This window comes from Eucyclogobius newberryi, unplaced genomic scaffold (genome assembly GCF_026437365.1).
Source record: "Eucyclogobius newberryi isolate DKJ021-1_F unplaced genomic scaffold, fEucNew1.0.hap1 SCAF_3, whole genome shotgun sequence".
NCBI lineage: Eukaryota > Metazoa > Chordata > Actinopteri > Gobiiformes > Gobiidae > Eucyclogobius > Eucyclogobius newberryi.
Window position 1 is genome coordinate 38,593,202 of NW_027315945.1, and position 22,315 is coordinate 38,615,516.

The 22,315-nt window shown below is 48.9% G+C and overlaps 2 protein-coding genes across 2 annotated transcripts; both read left to right on the forward strand.

Annotated features, from left to right (window-relative positions):
* On the forward strand, positions 1-3,000 carry calhm6 (calcium homeostasis modulator family member 6). Its single transcript, XM_072461689.1, has 3 exons — positions 1-652; positions 1,323-1,609; positions 2,591-3,000. The coding sequence occupies exons 1-3, from the start codon at positions 107-109 to the stop codon at positions 2,733-2,735; spliced, it is 978 nt and encodes a 325-aa protein (XP_072317790.1). The 5' UTR covers positions 1-106; the 3' UTR covers positions 2,736-3,000.
* Positions 3,001-7,447: 4,447 nt separating this feature from the next.
* LOC140374694 (calcium homeostasis modulator protein 5-like) lies at positions 7,448-16,971 on the forward strand. The gene is made up of 2 exons (XM_072461690.1): positions 7,448-8,124; positions 14,810-16,971. The coding sequence occupies exons 1-2, from the start codon at positions 7,567-7,569 to the stop codon at positions 15,197-15,199; spliced, it is 948 nt and encodes a 315-aa protein (XP_072317791.1). The 5' UTR covers positions 7,448-7,566; the 3' UTR covers positions 15,200-16,971.
* Positions 16,972-22,315: the final 5,344 nt, after the last annotated feature.

The window sequence follows — 22,315 nt, forward strand, 5'->3', positions numbered from 1 at the left end:
AAGTGTTACTGCTGTTTTAGAGAAGTGAGTGTCACACAAGTACAAAAGAGGAAGAGGCTGCCACTTACGCCACACTCTGCACTCTTTGTCTCGTCTTTGCAGCGAAATGGACAAGTTTAGAACCGTCCTAAACATCACCAAGAAGCAAGCCAGCCTCCACCTGGCCCTGGTGGCACTGCTCACTGCAGGTGGCGAGCAGATCTTCTCAAGCGTGGTTTTCAAATGCCCCTGCAACCAACTCAACTTCATTTACGGTTTGGTGTTTTTGCTTGTCCCTGCTTTGGCGCTGACCACCCTGGGTCTTATAATGTCCAAGACAACGTGGAAATTGGTCACCGGCTTGTGCAAACGAACGGACAAAGTCTGTGGCAGCTGCAGCAGGGTGAAGTCCCTTGCAAATGTGCTGTTCCAGATTTCCACGTTTGCTTTCCTGGCTCCGAGCACCTGGATTGCGGTGGCTCTTCTCAACGGGGTTTTCATCGAATGCGCAATGACGGGGACCAAAGTGACTCTGTTCAATAATCATCTGTGCGAAGGGAGGAAGGAGGAGGTGAAATGCCTGCAAGAGCTGCACTCGTTCCCCTGTGGAAAAGGAGATGTGCCTCAAGACGTGAGAGACGAGGTGCTACTGACGCTCCGAGCAGAGTCACAGGTCTGTGTGTCTTTGTAACCAGGACTGACCAGGACTGACCAGGACTGAACCTGGACTGAACCAGGACTGAACCAGGACTAAACCAGGACTGAACAAGGACAGAACAAGGACTAAACCAGGACTGACCAGGACTGACCAGGACTGAACCAGGACTGAACCAGGACTGAACCAGGACTAAACCAGGACTGAACAAGGACAGAACAAGGACTAAACCAGGACTGAACAAGGACAGAACAAGGACTGAACTAGGACTGAACCAGGACTGAACAAGGACTGAACCAGGACTGAACAAGGACAGAACCAGGACAGAACCAGGACAGAACCAGGACAGAACAAGGACAGAACCAGGACAGAACCAGGACAGAACCAGGACAGAACCAGGACAGAACAAAGACTAAACCAGGACTGAACCAGGACTGAACAAGGACAGAACCAGGACTGAACCAGGACTGAACCAGGACTGAACCAGGACAGAACCAGGACAGAACCAGGACAGACGGAGACAGAGCGGTTCATCTAGTGTGGCGAGTTCATCCAGGCAGTAAACACGGTGTGAGATGTTCTGTGCGACTGTGACTGTGACGTGCATGTCTTCAAGCCCAAGACAAGTTCCCTCTCTGGGACAATAAAGTCTCACCTCTACCTCTTTACTTGACCTTTGTGTCCTCAGGTCGTGGGCTGGCTGCTGATTGCGACCATCTTCCTTTCCTACCTGGCCGTCACGTGTTTGGCTCAGTGCAGCTCGCCGGTGGGTTACCTCCAGCTCAAGTTCTGGAGGCGCTACACGCAGGAGGAGAGCGCGGCCTTGGACTCGCACATGACAGAACACGCCCGGAAGCTCGCCGATCGTAACGTCAAAAGCTTCTTCACCAGCACAAAGACCGAGTCTGTCCACACGCCGTCAAACAAGGAGTGGCAGAAGGTCTCGTCGCTCTACATGTATCGCAGCAAAACAGGGTCTGTCACTCTCTCTTTCTCTCTCTCTACTTCCGTTCTTTCCTCTAGAGATTGTGGTCAGTTTGCTCGCTCAACATGATAAGCTTTCTAACCTTGTCAGCAAGATGAATTCTCTTGTTGTTGTGAGTTCACACACTCTTGAGAGTCCACCTTCTTTCGTTTGCAGTACACACCAGTGGTTTAACGGGCCGATCACAGGCGGGACTGGATCCAATCACAGAGCAGCATTGTGGTTGGGGCGGAAACAACCGAACCAAAATAAACATGGCGACGCCGACGGCCGTACTTCAGCTTATTGTGGGAGGAATAAGGACTATATTGTTTTTGTGTGCACACAATGGCACAGTTTTCTGCTTCTTCTGCTTTCGTGACCCTTCGACCAATCAGCGTGAAGTATGTTTCCAGATTGATTCATGTGACTCACTTCAGAGACACAGATCAGTCTGACGTGAGCAGGTTATAAGCTTTCAAAAGGATAAGTGTGTGCTAAAGGATAAGTGAGAACTCCAGGAACATAGCTAGATTTGAATAAATACTTCCTCCATTTGCAGTTTGAAAATCCGGAAATGAAGTTTTAACTGTCAGATATAATGTCTGGATGAACATTTGAATCTGATTGGTCAAAGCGTCACAACAACAACAGGAACAAGCCCAGAAATCAAAACTGTTGTTGAATCCAGTCAGAGAAAAGCACAGACTTCTTCGTCCTCAAATCTGCTAAAATAGGCCAAAGTACGTCTGTCGGCGTCGCCATGTTTGTTTAGGTTCATCCTTCGGCCCAAACTATAATACTGCGCTGTGATTGGTCAGCCACACAGCGGCTCAAACCGAGCAGCGCAGGTCTGACCAGAGCAGTGTCCGGAGCAGTGTCCAGAGCTTGTGAAACAAATATCATGAGAACTCGTCTGGCTCGCAGCCTAGAATAAAATGTCTAAACGACTTTTAAAACTTGAGCTGAGTGTCGCTCTGTCGTTCCTGCAGGGGGCAGCACTACAGCCCGCTGCACGGTTTTGTGGAGAGTCAGACAGAGACGCAGGACGACTCGAGGAGGAGCAGATCCACAGACTCCGTCCACATCACTCCGGCCGCGGTCGCCTTCGTGGAAGACGGACAAGCCTCTCTCTGAAGGGGAAGAGCCAAATGTGAACGTTTTTATCCGAGTTTAATCCTGGTTTAGAGCCAGGTTTTGGCTATATTAAGTCCTCCTTTAATCTGGGTAAATTCATGCTTTCCAAGATTCCTGGTTTGTTTCGTTGTTTGACTTTTTCCCTGTAACATTTCATAAAAACAGTGCGTTAGTTCATCTTTATGTGTCTGGAAACACGGATAAAGTGGAAATAGATGTCTGAACTCTGAAACCATCTGAAAATGTGTTAATCTTACAAAGAAAAGCTGATTCAACTCTTTCCACGTGCTGTCTCCGTGCACACAATAAAGAAAATACATGACTAACTTATTCATGTGAGTCACGGGACAGGTGCATCCAATGACAACAAAAAAGTGACTAAATCCAATCAAGCCCAGTTGTTTTTGGTCGTGTGCGTGCAGCTCACCATCGCAGCAGCAGCGGCAGAGGCTGAAGGGGAGTTTGTGGACAGGAAATGGATTAAAACAGCACTTAGAGCAACAGAGGATAGAGGACAGGAAGCAGCTCTGAGTAACGCAACCACGCAACCGCCACACGAATGGACAAAATTATTTTTATTCTTTTAATAAAATTTACGATCACAGCACTTTTATGTGCTGTTTTTCTTGTCTCAAACAGCGAGAAGAAACAAAATGTGACATCTTTAACTTGTGACAATTTTGTTGTTGTCGTGTTTTCTGAATTTTGTCCATTCGTGTGGCGGTTGCGTGGTTGCGTTACTCAGAGCTGCTTCCTGTCCTCTATCCTCTGTTGCTCTAAGTGCTGTTTTAATCCGTTTCCTGTCCACAAACTCCCCTTCAGCCTCTGCCGCTGCTGCTGCGATGGTGAGCCGCACGCACACGACCAAAAACAACTGGGTTTGATTGGATTTAGCCACTTTTTTGTCGCTTGCATGACTTGCATGTGCGAAAAAGGGACAGAAAAGATAGAGCGACTGTATAGTATAGACCTGAACCAGGGTCGTCATTGGGTGCGCCTGAAGGATTAGCCTCCTGATGGGGTTTTGGAGGCATCTAATGGTGACCAGGGGGATTGCTGTCTCCTTTTTCTGAATGTATGCAGCAACAGTAGCTCAACAGGGTGCTCGTCCTCTGACGTGAAGGTCGGTGTCACGGATCAGTTCGGAGGAGCCGTCTTAAACAAAGGTGATATTTAGCAGTGTGAAACAGTACATCATGTTTCCCCTGAGTGCTTGTCAGTCTCATTCATCATCCCAGGGGCACACATGAGACCAAAGCAGACGTGTGAGCTCGGTAGAAGGTGAATGTAGCGATGGAGACAACGTTAGACAAGCCTCGCTCTGACCGCTTTCCTTCGGTGGAGACGAGCGCGTAGATCCACCTAACGGCTTCAGACGGGGATAAAGGGAAGCACTATTGTGGAGGAACGTTTACATTTTATCCGGACAGCGCACACGAGCGGCCATGGGAAAGGCGGACACCGTGGAACGCCTTCTCCAGATCCACAAAGCACATGTGACTGTGGCAAACTCCCATGAACCCTTGAGCACCCGATGGAGAGTGAAGAGCTGGTCCAGTGTTCCACGAGCAGGACGAGAACCCCTTTAATCCTCCTGAATCCGAGGTTTGACTCTCGGTGGGATTCTCCTCCTCAGTACCCTGGGATAGACCTCATCGTGGAGGCTGAGGAGTGTGATCCGGCACCAACACGCTTCACCCTGTGACCTGGGAGAAGCTCTGCCTGAGGTGTGAGCTGAAGACCCCGCTGACAGACCCTAACGATGCGCTTGCCAAGTCTGTCCGGCTTCCTCTCTTCATCGGAGTGTGCAAGAAGGTCAGATGACATGACAGCTCGATCATGGAGCTCTGATGCAGCTGCACTGCACGGATGGACACGCTTGAGCCTGAACGCGGTGTTTGTTACGGACAAACCGCGACGAGCACAAAAGTCTGATGTTGAAATAAATTGATTGATTGATTTGACTTGTTCCAATGTATTTTTCAAAATATCGCTTGTTCAATCTAAGTTCTCTGTGTGTGACAAGTTCTATGACTCCTTTAAACTCAATAAGTGCTCACTTTGCGGCGTGTGAATTGAACTTGTGTTTTCTGTTGATCTTTTTTAAACTACAATAATCTCAAAACCTGAAAAACAAGTCTGACTTCCTCCAAACCGCAGCCTCAAAGTCCTCACAGAAGCTGAGGACTTTTGCAGAAGGTAACACATTTTGTATCAGTTGGAGTGGTTCTCAATCTGTGGTACAGCTTCCCCCTGGTGGTGCTCCAGAGTTTATGCACCCACTCTAGATCATTTCCTGATTTAGCGTGGGTTTATTCTGACGGTTTAGACCTGGTTTAGACCTGGTTTAGTCCAGGTTTGGACCTGGTTCAGTCCTGGTTTAAATCTGGTTAAGTCTTAGTTTAGACCTGGTTTAGACCTGGTTTAGTCCTGGTTCAGTCGTGGTTTAGTCCTGGTTTAGTCCTGGTTTAGTCTTAGTTTAGTCTTAGTTTAGTTCTGGTTTAGACCTAGTTTAGTCCTGGTTCAGTCCTGGTTCAGTCCTGGTTCAGTCCTGGTTCAGTCCCGGTTTAGTCCCGGTTTAGTCCCGGTTTAGACCCGGTTTAGTCCTGGTTTAGACCTGGTTTAGTCCTGGTCTAGTCCTGGTTCAGTCTTAGTTTAGTCCTGGTTTGGACCTGGTTTAGTCTTAGTTTAGTCCTGGTTTAGACCTGGTTTAGTCCCGGTTTAGTCCGGGTTTAGACCCGGTTTAGTCCTGGTTTAGTCCTGGTTTGGACCTGGTTTAGTCCCGTTTTAGACCCGGTTTAGTCCTGGTTTAGACCTGGTTTAGTCCTGGTTTAGTCCTGGTTTAGTCCTGGTTTAGACCTGGTTTAGTCCTGGTTTAGACCTGGTTTAGACCCGGTTTAGTCCTGGTTTAGTCCTGGTTTGGACCTGGTTTAGTCTTAGTTTAGTCCTGGTTTAGACCTGGTTTAGTCCCGGTTTAGACCCGGTTTAGTCCTGGTTTAGACCTGGTTTAGTCCTGGTTCAGTCGTGGTTTAGTCCCGGTTTAGTCCCGGTTTAGACCCGGTTTAGTCCTGGTTTAGACCTGGTTTAGTGCTGGTTTAGTGCTGGTTTAGATTTGGTTTAGACCTGTTTTAGTCCTGGTTTGGACCTGGTTTAGTCTTAGTTTAGTCCCGGTTTGGACCTGGTTTAGTCCTGGTTAAGTCCTGGTTTAGTCCTGGTTTGGACCTGGTTTAGTCTTAGTTTAGTCCCTGTTTAGACCTGGTTTAGTCCTGGTTTAGACATTATTAAGTGCTGGTTCAGTCCTGGTTTAGTCCTGGTTTAGTCCAGGTTTAGTCCTGGTTTAGACCTGGTTTAGTCCTGGTTTAGTCCTGGTTCAGTCCAGGTTCAGTCCTGGTTTAGTCCCGGTTTAGTCCCGGTTTAGACCCGGTTCAGTCCTGGTTTAGTTCCGGTTTAGTCCCGGTTTAGTCCCGGTTTAGACCTGGTTTAGACCTGGTTTAGTCCTGGTTTAGTCTTGGTTTAGTCTTGGTTTAGTCCCGGTTTAGACCCGGTTCAGTCCTGGTTTAGTCCCAGTTTAGTCCCGGTTTAGTCCCGGTTTAGACCTGGTTTGGACCTGGTTTAGTCCTGGTTTAGACCTGGTTTTGTCCTGGTTTAGTCCTGGTTTAGTCTTAGTTTAGTCTTGGTTTAGTCCCGGTTTAGACCCGGTTCAGTCCTGGTTTAGTCCCAGTTTAGTCCCGGTTTAGTCCCGGTTTAGACCTGGTTTGGACCTGGTTTAGTCCTGGTTTAGACCTGGTTTTGTCCTGGTTTAGACATTATTAAGTCCTGGTTCAGTCCTGGTTTAGTCCTGGTTTGGACCTGGTTTAGTCTTAGTTTAGTCCCTGTTTAGACCTGGTTTAGTCCTTGTTTACACATTATTAAGTGCTGGTTCAGTCCTGGTTTAGTCCTGGTTTAGTCCAGGTTTAGTCCTGGTTTAGACCTGGTTTAGTCCTGGTTTAGTCCTGGTTCAGTCCTGGTTCAGTCCTGGTTTAGTCCCGGTTTAGTCCCGGTTTAGACCCGGTTCAGTCCTGGTTTAGTTCCGGTTTAGTCCCGGTTTAGTCCCGGTTTAGACCTGGTTTAGACCTGGTTTAGTCCTGGTTTAGTCTTGGTTTAGTCTTGGTTTAGTCCCGGTTTAGACCCGGTTCAGTCCTGGTTTAGTCCCAGTTTAGTCCCGGTTTAGTCCCGGTTTAGACCTGGTTTGGACCTGGTTTAGTCCTGGTTTAGACCTGGTTTTGTCCTGGTTTAGTCCTGGTTTAGACCTGGTTTAGTCCTGGTTTAGTCTTGGTTTAGTCCTGGTTTAGTCTTAGTTTAGTCTTGGTTTAGTCCTGGTCCAAAGTTGAATGACAGTGAATGTGCACTAAAAAAAATAAGCTTTGCAGTTGTTTCCACTTAAACATTTGTGTAAATTTAAAATAAACATTTTAAGTGGATCAACTTTTTCTTGAAATGCTTTTGGTCAAGACGAAACAATCAAGGAAAAATAGACCATAATAATCAAGATTTAAGAGGACATTTCCTTTTCTTGAGTGTTGGAGGAGCGTGAGCCCAGTCTGAGGGAACTTCCTGTTTCAGGGAGGAGCTTAGGGAGGCTTGGCTTGTTTTGTTTTTCTTCTTCCTCATTCTCTCTCTCAGCTCCTCTCTCTTGGTTCCTCTCTCTCGGCTCCTCTCTCTGGGCTCCTCTCTCGGCTCCTCTCTCTGGGCTCCTCTCTGGGCTCCTCTCTGGGCTCCTCTCTGGGCTCCTCTCTCTCCCTCCTTCTCTCCTTCCTTCCCCCTTCTCTTCTCCCCTAAGTGCGTGTGAGAAATGCCGGCAGAAGTCATGGACGGCTTCCAAACCGTCCTGCGCTTCTTCATGAACCAAAAAGCCACCATCGGCTACAGCTTCATGGCGCTCCTGACCATCGGCGGCGAGAGGGTTTTCTCCATGGTTTCCTTCCAGTGTCCCTGCAACCACGACCAGAACTTTGCCTACGGCATCACGTTCCTGCTGGGCCCCGCGGCGGTTCTTCTGGTCCTGGGTCTTTTCATGAGCACCAGACTGTGGAGGCTGTACACCGGCTGCTGCTTGAACCCGCTGAAGCTCTGCCCTCGTGGAAACTGCTTCGGCTGCCTCCGCGTGGTCCTGAACATCATCTCGGGCGCCTGCGTGGCCCCGGTCATGTGGCTGTCCGTGGCGCTGCTGAACGGGACGTTTTACGAGTGCGCCGTGAGCGGTCTGGATGACAACGTGGTGGTGAACCTGTTCTGCGTGAACAAGACGCTGAAGTGCCGCGAGGAGCTGGCGCATGTGCCGTGCGACAGGTCCCAACTGACGCCCGGCGAGAGGATGGAGCTGCTGCTGATGCTCCGGGCGCAGTCTCAGGTGAGGAGGGCGGGGTAAGGCAGCGGCGTCTGGTGGCGGGGGGGGGCAGCGGCGTCTGGTGGCGGGGGGGAGGCAGCGGGGGGAGGCAGCGGCGTCTGCTGGCGGGGGGAGGCAACAGTGTCTAGTGGCGGGGGGGGGGGGGGGGGGGGGCAGCGGCGTTTGGTGGCGGGGGGGGAGGCAGCGGCGTCTAGTGGCAGGCAGCAGCATCTAGTGGCGGGCAGCGGCGTCTGGTGCCGGGGGGAGGCACAGCTTGTGCAGCCGGGAGTGAATCTGAACCATTAATTTGGCCTGCGCGGAGGCAGCGGCGTCTCGAAGAGGGGGGAGGCAGTGGCGTCTGGTGGCGGGGGGAGGCAGTGGCGTCTGGTGGCGGGGGGAGGCAGTGGCGTCTGGTGGCGGGGGGAGGCAGTGGAGTCTGGTGGCGGGGGGGCAGCGGCGTCTAGTGGCGGGGGGAGGCAGCTGCGTCGGGTGGCGGGGGGACGCAGTAGCGTCTGGTGGCGGGGGGGCAGCGGCGTCTAGTGGCGGGGGGAGGCAGTGGCGTCTGGTGGCGGGGGGAGGTAGAGGCGTCTGGTGGCGGGGGGAGGCAGCGGCGTCTGGTGGCGGGGGGGAGGCAGTGGAGTCTGGTGGCGGGGGGGCAGCGGCGTCTAGTGGCGGGGGGAGGCAGTGGCGTGTGGTGGTGGGGGGGCAGCGGCGTCTAGTGGCGGGGGGAGGCAGTGGCGTCTGGTGGAGGGGGGGCAGCGGCGTCTAGTGGCAGGGGGGAGGAAGCGGTGTCTGGTGGCGGGGTGGAGGCAGCGGCGTCTGGTGGTGGGGGGGAGGCAGAGGCGTCTGGTGGCGGGGGGGAGGTAGCGGCGTCTGGTGGAGGGGGGGCAGCGGCGTCTAGTGGCAGGGGGGAGGAAGCGGTGTCTGGTGGCGGGGTGGAGGCAGCGGCGTCTGGTGGTGGGGGGGAGGCAGAGGCGTCTGGTGGCGGGGGGGAGGTAGCGGCGTCTGGTGGCGGGGGGAGGCAATGGCGTCTGGTGGTGGGGGAGGCAGTGGAATCTGGTGGCGGGGGGGAGGTAGCGGCGTGTGGTGGTGGTGGGGAGGCAGTGGCGTCTGGTGGCGGGGGGGAGGCAGTGGAGTCTGGTGGCGGGGGGGCAGCGGCGTCTAGTGGCAGGGGGGAGGAAGCGGTGTCTGGTGGCGGGGTGGAGGCAGCGGCGTCTGGTGGTGGGGGGGAGGCAGAGGCGTCTGGTGGCGGGGGGGGGCTAGCGGCGTCTGGTGGCGGGGGGGAGGCAATGGAGTCTGGTGGTGGGGGAGGCAGTGGAATCTGGTGGCGGGGGGGAGGTAGCGGCGTGTGGTGGTGGTGGGGAGGCAGTGGCGTCTGGTGGCGGGGGGTAGGAAGTGGCGTCTAGTTGCGGGGGGAGGCACTGGCGTCTAGTTGCGGGGGGGAAGCGGCGTCTTTTGGCGGGGCGGAGGCAGCGGAGTCTGGTGGCGGGGGGGAAGTGGCGTCTGGTGGGGGGGGCAGCGGCGTCTAGTGGCGGGGGGAGGCAGTGGTGTCTGTTGGCGGGGGGAGGCAGCGGCGTCTGGTGGTGGGGGGGAGGCAGAGGCGTCTGGTGGCGGGGGGGGGCTAGCGGCGTCTGGTGGCGGGGGGGAGGCAATGGAGTCTGGTGGTGGGGGAGGCAGTGGAATCTCGTGGCGGGGGGGAGGTAGCGGCGTGTGGTGGTGGTGGGGAGGCAGTGGCGTCTGGTGGCGGGGGGTAGGAAGTGGCGTTTGGTGGCGGGGGGAGGCACTGGCGTCTAGTTGCGGGGGGGAAGCGGCGTCTTTTGGCGGGGCGGAGGCAGTGGTGTCTGTTGGCGGGGGGAGGCAGCGGCGTCTGGTGGCGGGAGGGGAGGCAGCGGCGTCTGGTGGTGGGGGGAGGGCAGCGGCGTCTGGTGGCAGGCAGCGGCATCTAGTTGCGAGCAGCGGCGTCTGGTGGCGGGGGGGAGGCGGCGGTGTCTGGTGGCGGGGGGAGGCACTGGCGTCTGTTGGCGGGGGGGCAGCGGCGTCTAGTGGCGGGGGGGAGGTAGCGGAGTCAGGAGGCGGGGGGGCAGTGGCGTCTGGTGGCGGGGGGGAGGTAGCGGCGTCTGGTGGCAGGGGTAGGCAGCGGCGTCTGGTGGCGGGGGGAGACAGCGGCATCTGGTGGCGGGGGGAGGCAGCGGCTGGTGGCGGGGGAGGCAGCGGTGTCTGGTGGCGGGGGGAGGCAGTGGCGTCTAGTGGCGGGGTGGAGGCAGCGGCGTCTGGTGGCGGGGGAAGGCAGCGGCGTCTGCTGGCGGAGGGAGGCAACGGCGTCTAGTGGTGGGGGGGGCAGCGGCGTCTGGTGGCGGGGGGAGGCAGCGGCGTCTGGTGGCGGGGGGAGGCAGCGGTGTGTGCTGGCGGGGGGAGGCAACAGCGTCTAGTGGCGTGGGGGGAAGCGGCGTCTGGTGGCGGGGGGAGAAAACAGCGTCTAGTGGCGGGGGGGCAGCGGCGTCTGGTGGCGGGAGGCAGCGGCATCTAGTTGCGAGCAGCGGCGTCTGGTGGCGGGGGGAGGTAGAGGCGTCTGGTGGCGGGGGGAGGCAGCGGCCTCTGGTGGCAGGGGGAGAGCGGCGTCTAGTGGTGGGGGGGAGGTAGCGGAGTCAGGTGGCGGGGGGACAGTGGCGTCTGGTGGCGGGGGGGAGGTAGCGGCGTCTGATGGCGGGGGGGAGGCAGCGGCGTCTGGAAGCAGGGGGGAGGTAGAGGCGTCTGGTGGCAGGGGGGGCAGCGGTGTCTAGTGGCGGGGGGAGGTAGCGGAGTCAGGTGGCGGGGGGGAGGCACAGCTTGTGCAGCCGGGAGTGAATCTGAAACATTAATTTAAATGTATTTCAGACTTTTAAATTGTTTTTTAACGAAATTAAAGTGTTATATTGTGACAAATAACGTTTATTATTGACAAGTTGATTTGATAATATCGTGTAATAAAAGGGTCTGTTTGGTTCAGATAGCGATGACGAGGATCAGAAGAGTAGCCGGTTAATCGCTACAGCCCTGGACCGTGTTTAACAAATCAAAACATTTCGACTTCTATACAAAAGTCCTTTTCAATCTAAGGTCACCCTTGTAAAAGAGTCGGTTGGTTCTGTCGACGTGCTCGTTTATGAAAGAAAGGGCAAGAGTTGGAATGAATGAAATGTTTAATCCCTGCCATGTACAAGACTAACACAGATAAACAGAGCGCTTACCTAAAATGTCCCTATCGGATGTGAGGCGGCTTACACGGGCGTAGTCCGGACGAGCCCTGTCCCTGTGCGCTCAAACTATTTATACATTTTCATATGGAGCTGATATGAAGGTTGTATTCTTCCATTCGCCGTTCAATCGCACAGAGATGTCCTTGGGTCTGCAGCCCACTCCTTATCTAGGAATGTGGTCTGTGTGAGGCCAGTTTCAGCACAAATCTAGAGTTAATATAGTTGGTATTCACTTATTATATCAAAGTACAGTTTTAATACAATTAAGTAAAGTTAATATTTGGTATTCCCTTTGGTTCTTACCTGGTTAAATCAAGTTTAATAGTGCGTTCACACTGCGGCGTCCAAAGCGTCCAGTTTACATTCAAAGTGTATGTGGACGTGCGTCTTGGGCGTCCTGCGTTTGAGCCTCGGACGCAGCGCGTCAGAAGCTTTGGACGCTTTGGTCCAAAGATGAACAAAGCTCAACGTTTCTGCGGCAGATGCGGCGCAGCAGCCAATCAGAGATGACGCTCCGGCGACGTGCTACACACGACCCGGAAGAAGACCCAAAACAAACCCCACAACCATGAAAAAAATCCTCGAGATGCAGCTCTTGGAGCAAATAATGATATGCGCGAATTGGATGCTGCGGTCTGAACGCTCCTTAAGACATACATTAATGAATTAATTTGATCCTGTATTAACTTTATCCTGCTCTGAATTACACTTTAAATACAAACCACTTCAGAATTGAAATGTTAAAATATTAGTTTCGGCTTGTTACGGTATTTTTAGGGCAAAAAACCCCCAACCAAAATCAAAAGAAACTTACTTTTGTTTATTTTGTGGCTAAAAAGTCACGTACTGTTTCTTTAAGTAGGTGTTGTCACATAAAGAACAAGTTTGATATTGTTTTGTGTCTTAATTCTTAAAGTCTGTATGACAGGTCCACGTGTCATTCATTCATTTTCCCGTTCGGGGTCGCGGGTGACTTGGGCCTTTGGCGGGGCACAGCCTGGACAGGGGCCAGCTCGTCGCAGGGTACCAGAAGGGTGAATCTTAAATTACTGTTTCATATTCACCCTTCCAATTGTTTATAATGGAATATTGAATCCCTGGAGAGGTCGACGCCCAGGGTGCTAATCAGTTACACAAGGAGGAGAGAGAGTGATCCAGGGACAATAGGAGGCTGATAGTCCATTAAAGGGCTGATAGTAAACAAAGAGGTGGGCGGGACCTACTCAGAGCAGGATAAATATCTGAGTTCCCGCTCTTGATTCGCAGATTGAGAATGACTCTTGGATGAGAGTCAAAACTTATACTTATTTTTTCAAAAAAACAGAGTCCAGATGAAACATTTGAATATTTTTCTACAATGGAACACTCCTGGACGAGTGACGTATTACACCCACTATACCAACAAGTCCTAATGTAAGAACACATGAAAACTCAATTTTGCTCTAAATCCTGTACTATCTAATAAGAGTTTTTTGCTTAAATTTGACAGTTTTTAAGCACATTTTGACACCATTTAGGTTGAAATGAGGAAAATTTTCTTCAATTGAGCAATTTACAAGCAAAATTATACATACATATGTTATTTATTCTTTTATGAGAATAATTTTCTTGAATGAGAACATCTGTCATTTTCAAAGAGAAACTAGCTTATATTAAGGCATTTTTTTCTTGTTTGATGCTTGAAATTTAATACTAAATATATATTACGCTACATTTTCTGAACATTTTTGCTCACCCTATTGGCATTTTTTGTTGTTGCTTAAGACAAAAACTTAATAATCGAAAAAAAATTCTCTTGTTTTCTTTAAACATATTTTTTGTTGTTGTTTTCCCGCTATAATTCTGAGACCTTCTTGTCCTCGTGAAATCCCGGCCGTTGTCGCGCGCAGTTGGACAAAAGTATCTCTATTCAGTCGAGGAATTTTTGGCGTGAGGTTTTTACACGTTTATAAAGACACAAAAGTGCCGCAGCTTGTGGTAAATAACACCGGCGCGGACCACATCCCCAGCTTCCTCAGCCAATCACATGTTGTTGTCGTTGTCGTCGTCGTGTCATTGGCTTTGACGGTAGAATGACGGTACTTTTATTAGCGGTTACATTCTTGTCACTCACTACACTTTCATGACTTCTTATCATTCGGGCTGATTTTCCATATAAAACGCCAGATTAAAATTGTCCCATTTCAAACTGAAGCCGTTCCTGAACCTTTTTAGGGAAAAAAGAAATGTTGTGACTCTTTGTGAATCTGACACGCTGCAGTTTTGGCCTCTGACGTTGGATTTATTCTGTTCGCAGGAATGTCACGATATGGAATGTCAGCAGTACGATTATTGTGAGAAAAACCATCGCGACTTAACGATTTTTTGCGATTATTGAGACCAATCGAGGGGGAAATCTTTCATTTTCTTTCACTCTCGTGACTGTTCCTTGAGTCTGTGAGCGGCTTTACCAAACTGAACTTAAAGTTAAATGTGACAAAAAACAGCCAGAAACAAAAGGTTCTTTACGCTTTTTTAGGCTGGAAATTAGAAAAAAAATCTTAATTTTGCTTCTAAAATTGTCACGATTCATATTTTTTTGGTTATTACGATTAAATTGTGAACTGCATTATTAACTTAATGATTTTGACGTGCCTATTTATGAGTAGTTATAAGTTCTGCAAAAGAAAACCAGATTTTATATCCCACTCATTTCACTAAAATGAGATTTAGGGGCGAAAAAAAACCTTTTGGTGGAATATGTTTTCAATCAAACTGACTAATTCATCCAAGAATTGTTGATTCGACTGAAAATAAGTGGGTTACCGCTTTGCGGAATCATATTTTAGTGTATTACCTGAGGAACATAAAAAAAAATATATATTGTCCAGACGCTGCAGGTGAATAGGAGAAAATCTTGAATTTAAATACATCAATTTGAAATCTCTGCTGTTGTTTACTCACATAAAAGTAAGAAAAAAAATGTAATACAAGTATTTCATCACGTCATGTTTTCACACAGAAATAAGGCGTTTTATGTGTAAAAACTGCCATAATCGCACATATTTGAGAAGTTTAAATCTAAAAAATGGACAGAGAAGGTTTAAATTTCTTGAATTATTCTGTTGACATTTTACATGCAAAAAAAATCTATATATACAATGGATTTCTTATTTAGTTTTTTAGTAAACTTGATCTGGCGAAAAAATTCTAATTCTGCCTAATTTTTTACACTTAAAACTTGAATAAATCAGGCTTGGAATTAGATATCAACAAATCCTTCTGTACGTTTCATCCAAATTTCATTCAGTCCCAAGATTGTAAAGTTTGGTGTGTGTTGGAGCTGCTTTAAGGGCTGAACTTGATTGGACACGTGAAAGTTGATATGTTGAGAGAGAAAAGTGGCCAAAATACAAAATAAATGGAATGAAAACGAGACTTGCCAGCAGTGCCTGGCCTTAAAATAAGTCAAATGACATGGTGTCTCTCAGTAGATCCTGGGCTGGTGCATCATCATCGTGGCGGCGGTCGTGGGTCTGTGCGGGACCTGCTACACCAACTGCCGCTCCAAAGTCAGCTACCTGCAGCTGACCTTCTGGAAGCGCTACGTGGAGAAAGAGAAGGAGCACTTCGACTCCTTCGCCCTCAGCTACGCCTCCAGGCTCGCTGAGAGGAACCTGCAGAGCTTCTTCGAGAACAAGGAGCCGGCGCCGTTCCCGTTCCCGAACCACCGGGCCTGGGAAGAGATCTCCGCCCTGTACACCTTCTCCCGCAGCGAGCAGTCTTACAGCACCCTCCAGAGGTACGTGGAGGGAACTGATCACAACGACGCGCCCGAGAAGAGGCCCGTGATGGACGTGGAGCACGGCATCGAGATGAGCTGAAGATGGACCGCTTCAGTCTGGGTTTAGACCTAGTTTAGTCCTAATTTAGTCATGATTTTTCCCTGGTTTTGTTGTAGTTTAGTCCTGGTTTAATCCTGGGTTTGTTCTTGTTTACATCTGGTTTGGTCCTGGTTTAGACCTGGTTTAGTCCTGGTTTAGACCTGGTTTAGTCCTGGTTTAGACCTGGTTTAGTCCTGGTTTAGTCCTGGGTTAGTCATGGTTTAGTCATGGTTTAGTCATGGTTTAGTCCTGGTTTAAACCTTGTTTAGTCATGATTTTGTCATGATTTTGCCCTGGTTTAGTCTTGGTTCAAACCTGGTTTGGACCTGGTTTAGTCCTGGTTTAATCATGGTTTAGTCATGGTTTAGTCCTGGTTTAGTCCTGGATTAGACCTGGTTTAGACTTGGTTTAGACCTGGTTTGGACCATGTTTAGTCCTGGTTTAGACCTGGTTTAAAACCAGGTTTAGACCAGGTTTAGTCCTGGTTTAGTCCTGGTTTGGACCTGGTTTAGACCTGGTTTAGTCCTGGTTTAGACCTGGTTTAGATCTGGTTTAGACCTGGTTTAGACCTGGTTTAGACCTGATATAGACCTGGTTTAGTCCTGGTTTAGACCTGGTTTAGTCCTGGTTTAGACCTGGTTTAGACCCGGTTTAGTCCTAGTTTAGTCCTGGTTTAGACCTGTTATAGACCTGGTTTAGACCTGGTTTAGTCCTGGTTTAGACCTGGTTTAGTCCTGGTTTACATTTGGCTAAATGTTGTTTACTTCTGGTTTATTCTTCGTACTTTGTCCTTGAGAAAGGTTGTGATGGACTTGGACCATTGCATGGAGAAGTCCTGGTTTAATCCTTATTTAGAAGCGGTTTAGTGTTTCTTGTCCTAGTTTAGTTCTGGTTTAGGACCAAATACACCAAGATGAAGCTGGAACATAGACATGAGATGGATGAAGTCCCTTTAAGTCCTAGTTTGGAGCTGGTTTTCTAGTTTAGTGATGTGAGGATGATGGAGCGTGGCATTGGGATGATCTGAGGAAGTCCTGGTTTTATGACCGGATTTACTAAACCAGTCCTAACTCTAGTCCAAACCAGCATAGAACCAGGACTGAACCACGTGGAACAACCCTTTTGTTTCCTCGGTTCGACCTTTGAACTCTCAGGAATGATTGCATTATGAACTTTTTGCAACATTGGAAACTGTTACTTTACAGTGCACTTTCACCCCATCGACCTTGTGAATTTTATAATCTGCAACGTTCTAATCTCTTGACCTTGACCTCAACTTTGACCTTAATATTGACAACATTTTGTATTTTTTCTCTGATGACAATGTTTTTGCAATCAATCAAAAATGTGCAATTATTATGTGCTAATATTATTCTATGCTATATTATCCTTATTCTTGTTTTTTTTGCACTTTTTTTTACATGGTCTTTTCTAGTAATTAAAGGTAATTATAATTAACTTAGCATTAAAGGTGCACTATGTTACGGTCCGGATAACAAACGGTGTCTGAGCTTTTTACCAGATTGTAAAAGAAAATCTAATGAAACGAGAGGACTTTTAAGAAGTTATTACAAACAGCAGATTAAACAAAGCAACGCTGACCCCTAAAACCAATGGCTTATAATCAAGGCTGAAGAGATCGTCTCCATGGTAACCTTCAGTAAACATCATCCAGCTCCAGCTACATGTTGTGTTTGCGATTTCTACTAAAGAGCCGCACTTTTTGATCTACAATTTGCCATAAACTCTTGTCATAAATAATTTGATGAGTTGAATTTTTTTTGTGTGTATTTGAAATGTGTCTTAATGCTCATGTTCCACCAAACAAATGTGAACAAACAGATTATTCTATAGTAACTATATACTATACTATACTACTATACTATACTATACGGTACTATACTATAGTACTATAGTATAGTACCGTGAACAGAAGAAGGAGAAGAATGAGAACATGTATGACTCTACGTTTGGAAAGAATCCTGTTGGAAAAATGTGCCACTATAGTATATAGACTACCGCAATGTCAAAGTGCACGTTGTTGACAGGAGGTGCTGGCGGTCGGAGAAACTGTGGCTGTCGGAGAAACTGTGGCTGTTGGAGAAACTGTGACTATCGGAGAAACTGTGGCTCAGCAGTCAGAGAAACTGTGGCTATCGGAGAAACTGTGGCTGTCAGAGAAACTGTGGCTGTCAGAGAAACTGTGGCTGTCGGAGAAACTGGCTGTCAGAGAAACTGTGGCTAAGCTGTCGGAGAAACTGTGGCTGTCAGAGAAACTGTGGCTGTCGGTGTAAGTGTGGCTGTCGGAGAAACTGTGGCTGTCAGAGAAACTGTGGCTGTCGGTGTAACTGTGGCTGTCGGAGAAACTGTGGCTGTCAGAGAAACTGTGGCTGTCGGTGTAACTGTGGCTGTCGGTGTAAGTGTGGCTGTCGGAGAAACTGTGGCTGTCAGAGAAACTGTGGCTGTCGGTGTAACTGTGGCTGTCGGTGTAACTGTGGCTGTCGGAGAAACTGTGGCTGTCGGAGAAACTGTGGCTGTCAGAGAAACTGTGGCTGTCGGTGTAACTGCGGCTGTCGGTGTAAGTGTGGCTGTCGGAGAAACTGTGACTGTTGGAGAAACTGTGGCTGTTGGAGAAACTGTAGCTATTGGAGAAACTGTGGTTATCGGAGAAACTGTGGCTAAGCTGTCGGAGAAACTGTGGCTGTCGGTGTAAGTGTGGCTGTCGGAGAAACTGTGGCTGTCGGTGTAAGTGTGGCTGTCGGTGTAACTGTGGCGTTCGGTGTAAGTGTGGCTGTCGGAGAAACTGTGGCTGTCAGAGAAACTGTGGCTGTCGGTGTAACTGTGGCTGTCGGTGTAACTGTGGCTGTCGGAGAAACTGTGGCTGTCGGTGTAACTGTGGCTGTCGGTGTAACTGTGGCTGTCGGAGAAACTGTGGCTGTCAGAGAAACTGTGGCTAGGCTGTCGGAGAAACTGTGGCTGTCAGAGAAACTGTGGCTGTCGGAGAAACTGTGGCTATCGGAGGAACTGTGGCTAAGCTGTCGGAGAAACTGTGGCTGTCAGAGAAACTGTGGCTGTCGGTGTAAGTGTGGCTGTCGGAGAAACTGTGGCTGTCAGAGAAACTGTGGCTGTCGGTGTAACTGTGGCTGTCGGTGTAACTGTGGCTGTCGGTGTAACTGTGGCTGTCGGTGTAACTGTGGCTGTCGGTGTAACTGTGGCTGTCGGTGTAACTGTGGCTGTCGGAGAAACTGTGGCTGTCGGTGTAAGTGTGGCTGTCGGAGAAACTGTGGCTGTCGGTGTAAGTGTGGCTGTCGGAGAAACTGTGACTGTTGGAGAAACTGTGGCTAAGCTGTCAGAGAAACTGTGGCTGTTGGAGAAACTGTGGCTGTCGGTGTAAGTGTGGCTGTCGGAGAAACTGTGGCTGTCGTGTGTTTTGAGACCGTCCTGTTGCTCATAAACCTGACTGCAGAGCGATTTATCTCAGATGTAAAACCCCAACAATGGAGATGATGGATGGATACCTGTGGAGTGTACTTTTAGCTGCAGAAAAAAAAGGGGGGGAAAGAAAGAAAAAGAAAATAGCAAAAGTCTCTTCCATTTTTGTCTTTTTTTGTAATAATATATTTCTCTAATTTCCACCAAGTTACAGGTCAGATCCGGGTAGAGGCGAGCCCACTCACAGGAAGCACACAGCAAGAAAGAAATGCAAGATAAATACCATACTGCGGCACATTCCAGTCAAAGCTACATCTCCGTGGAGACAAGCAAGTGGCAAACCGTCCAACAGAAATGTTACGCGGTGCTTCTTTAAAACGTCCTGCCTTCAGTACAATAAAGTACAGTACAAAGTCAAGAGACCAAGTGAACGTATTATTGGTATTACAGACGATGTACGGCATGTGTTTATGTGAACATTTTAGTACGGAAAATACTGAAAGCAACAATAAATATTGTACAAGGACATGATTGGTCACCTCTCTTCTTTACCTAAACAGAACGAGGAGCGAGAATCGCAAAAGTGAAACCATTTTAGATTTTTTTTTACCAAATAAAGCCGCATTTATTTTATTACTTGGTTTACGGATCTTCCGCACTTAGATTATTGATTTCTACAATATAAATAAAATAAATTATTATACATATTTTTTTTATAAAGTATCGCAGACAACACAAAATAACAATAAATAAAAGATAAAAAGCGGTATTAAGTCAAAAGTGCGGGTGAAGCAATTTTTTGGCAAAATCCTGCGGGAGTCTTTGACGGTGGCTGCCCACGAGTCCGAAGGTTCACCAATCTGAAGGTTCACTAGTCCGAAGGTTCACTAGTCTGAAGGTTCACTAGTCCGAAGGTTCACTAATCTGAAGGTTCACTAGTCCGAAGGTTCACTAATCTGAAGGTTCACTAGTCCGAAGGTTCACTAATCTGAAGGTTCACTAGTCCGAAGGTTCACTAATCTGAAGGTTCACTAATCTGAAGGTTCACTAGTCTGAAGGTTCACTAATCTGAAGGTTCACTAGTCCGAAGGTTCACTAATCTGAAGGTTCACTAGTCCGAAGGTTCACTAATCTGAAGGTTCACTAGTCCGAAGGTTCACTAATCTGAAGGTTCACTAATCTGAAGGTTCACTAGTCCGAAGGTTCACTAATCTGAAGGTTCACTAATCTGAAGGTTCACTAGTCTGAAGGTTCACTAATCTGAAGGTTCACTAGTCCGAAGGTTCACTAATCTGAAGGTTCACTAATCTGAAGGTTCACTAGTCTGAAGGTTCACTAATCTGAAGGTTCACTAGTCCGAAGGTTCACTAATCTGAAGGTTCACTAATTTGAAGGTTCACTAATCCAAAGATTCACTAATCTGCAGGTTCACTAGTTCAAAGGTTCACTAGTCCGAAGATGTGAGTCCGCGCAACAGGCTCTACTCGCCTCCATATGCCCTACACCAGGCATCACTGAATGGCGGACCCCGGTCCGGATCCGGACCAAGTGATGGCTCTGTCCGGACCTGTGACCGGTGGTAAATTCACAAGATAAAGTCATTTACACATTTATTGACACGGCGCTGCTTCTCCAATAAATAGGACACGGCATGCAGGTTCAGTCACCTGCACGGGGCTGAACAGCTGTCGCGAGTGAGTGACAAACGATAGAACTTCAGAACAAAGGGTCTACCGCCTTAATAAAACTGATGTTAATTCTACAGCGTGCGCAGAACACGATAGATCTCTGGGAACAGGCATTTTGGTGCTGTTGACCTTTTTGTATCAAAAAGTATATTCGGAACAAGTGATCCAAATATGTACCAACTGTGCCAAACTGTTTTATTACAATTTTAGTTCCTCTATGATCATAAAACATACATTTGGATGTTTTGTAGGCCACTAATACCGAGTGTTCATCGTGAATATTTTCCCAGAAGAAAACTTTGTTTACTTGACAATATCTCGAAATCGGATAACTTCAGGAAAAATACAAATGGATATTGTTTTTTTATGGTTCCTTATGGACAGACTGAGCAGAAGAATGTACAGAATTAAAGCCGTTTCGTCCAACAGCAAACAGGACATGCGTTTGTAAAAGTTGAGACTTTCTCACAAACTATTGGCAATTGGCATATTTTTCAATATAAATCATATTCGTTTTGTTGAGAAAATAAGCTTTAAAATGATGTATAACTTGCTGGTATTGACTACGAAAATAAAAGTGATGATGTAATAGAACATTTGTAATTTGCGAACTGCGCGCTGGCGCTCAGGTGGATGGTGACAGGTTTTAAACTGTTTTCCAGTAGGCATTCTTCAAAAGCTGAATTTCCTTTTTGACTACCAATCCTACGGTGATCGGATCACGCGTATTTCTATACTTATAATCAAATGAAGGTGCATAATGGAGGATTCGAGATGTTCCCTTGTTATTTTCACATACACAGTACAACTTGCGGTGCCTCCTGTGAGCAGCTGGTGCACTAAACGTGACGAGCCCCAGTGCGTGTCTTCGTGCTTCGTGCGCATTTTACAGACTGACTACATCCCAATGCCGTCTGCACCTTCACTTTAGCCTATGAGGAACCTTCGGACTAGCGAACCTTCGGACTAGCGAACCTACGGAGTAGCGAACCTTCGAACAAGCGAACCTTCGGACTAGCGAACCTTCGAAGTAGCGAACCTTCGGACTAGCGAACCTTCGGACTAGCGAACCTACGGAGTAGCGAACCTTCGAACTAGCGAACCTTCGGACTAGCGAACCTTCGGAGTAGCGAAGCTTCGGACAAGCGAACCTTCGGACTAGCGAACCTTCGAACTAGCGAACCTTCGGACTAGCGAACCTTCGAAGTAGCGAACCTTCGGACTAGCGAACCTTCGGACTAGCGAACCTACGGAGTAGCGAACCTTCGAACTAGCGAACCTTCGGACTAGCGAACCTTCGGAGTAGCGAAGCTTCGGACAAGCGAACCTTCGGACTAGCGAACCTTCGAACTAGCGAACCTTCGGACTAGCGAACCTTCGGACAACGAACCTTCGGAGTAGCGAACCTTCGGAGTAGCGAACCTTCGGACTAGCGAACCTTCGAACTAGCGAACCTTCGATCTAGCGAACCTACGGAGTAGCGAAACTTCGAACTAGCGAACCTTCGGACTAGCGAACCTTCGGAGTAGCGAACCTACGGAGTAGCGAACCTTCGAACTAGCGAACCTTCGGACTAGCGAACCTTCGGAGTAGCGAACCTTCGGACTAGCGAACCTTCGGACTAGCGAACCTTCGAACTAGCGAACCTTCGGACTAGCAAACCTTCGGACTAGCGAACCTTCGGAGTAGCGAACCTTCGGAGTAGCGAACCTTCGGACTAGCGAACCTTCGAACTAGCGAACCTTCGGACTAGCGAACCTTCGGACTAGCGAACCTTCGGACTAGCGAACCTTCGGACTAGCGAACCTTCGGAGTAGCGAACCTTCGGAGTAGCGAACCTTCGGACTAGCGAACCTTCGGACTAGCGAACCTTCGGACTAGCGAACCTTCGGAGTAGCGAACCTTCGGAGTAGCGAACCTTCGGACTAGCGACCCTTCGAACTAGCGAACCTTCGGACTAGCAAACCTTCGGACTAGCGAACCTTCGGAGTAGCGA

Bases quoted from the DNA above. Each gene is read 5' to 3' on its own strand.
- LOC140374694 (XM_072461690.1), top strand. From the start codon at position 7,567: ATGCCGGCAGAAGTCATGGACGGCTTCCAAACCGTCCTGCGCTTCTTC. The intron at 8,125-14,809 runs GTGAGGAGGGCG...GTCTCTCAGTAG, and splicing joins TGCTCCGGGCGCAGTCTCAG to ATCCTGGGCTGGTGCATCAT.
- calhm6 (XM_072461689.1), top strand. From the start codon at position 107: ATGGACAAGTTTAGAACCGTCCTAAACATCACCAAGAAGCAAGCCAGC. The intron at 653-1,322 runs GTCTGTGTGTCT...TTGTGTCCTCAG, and splicing joins CGCTCCGAGCAGAGTCACAG to GTCGTGGGCTGGCTGCTGAT. The intron at 1,610-2,590 runs GTCTGTCACTCT...TCGTTCCTGCAG, and splicing joins ATGTATCGCAGCAAAACAGG to GGGGCAGCACTACAGCCCGC.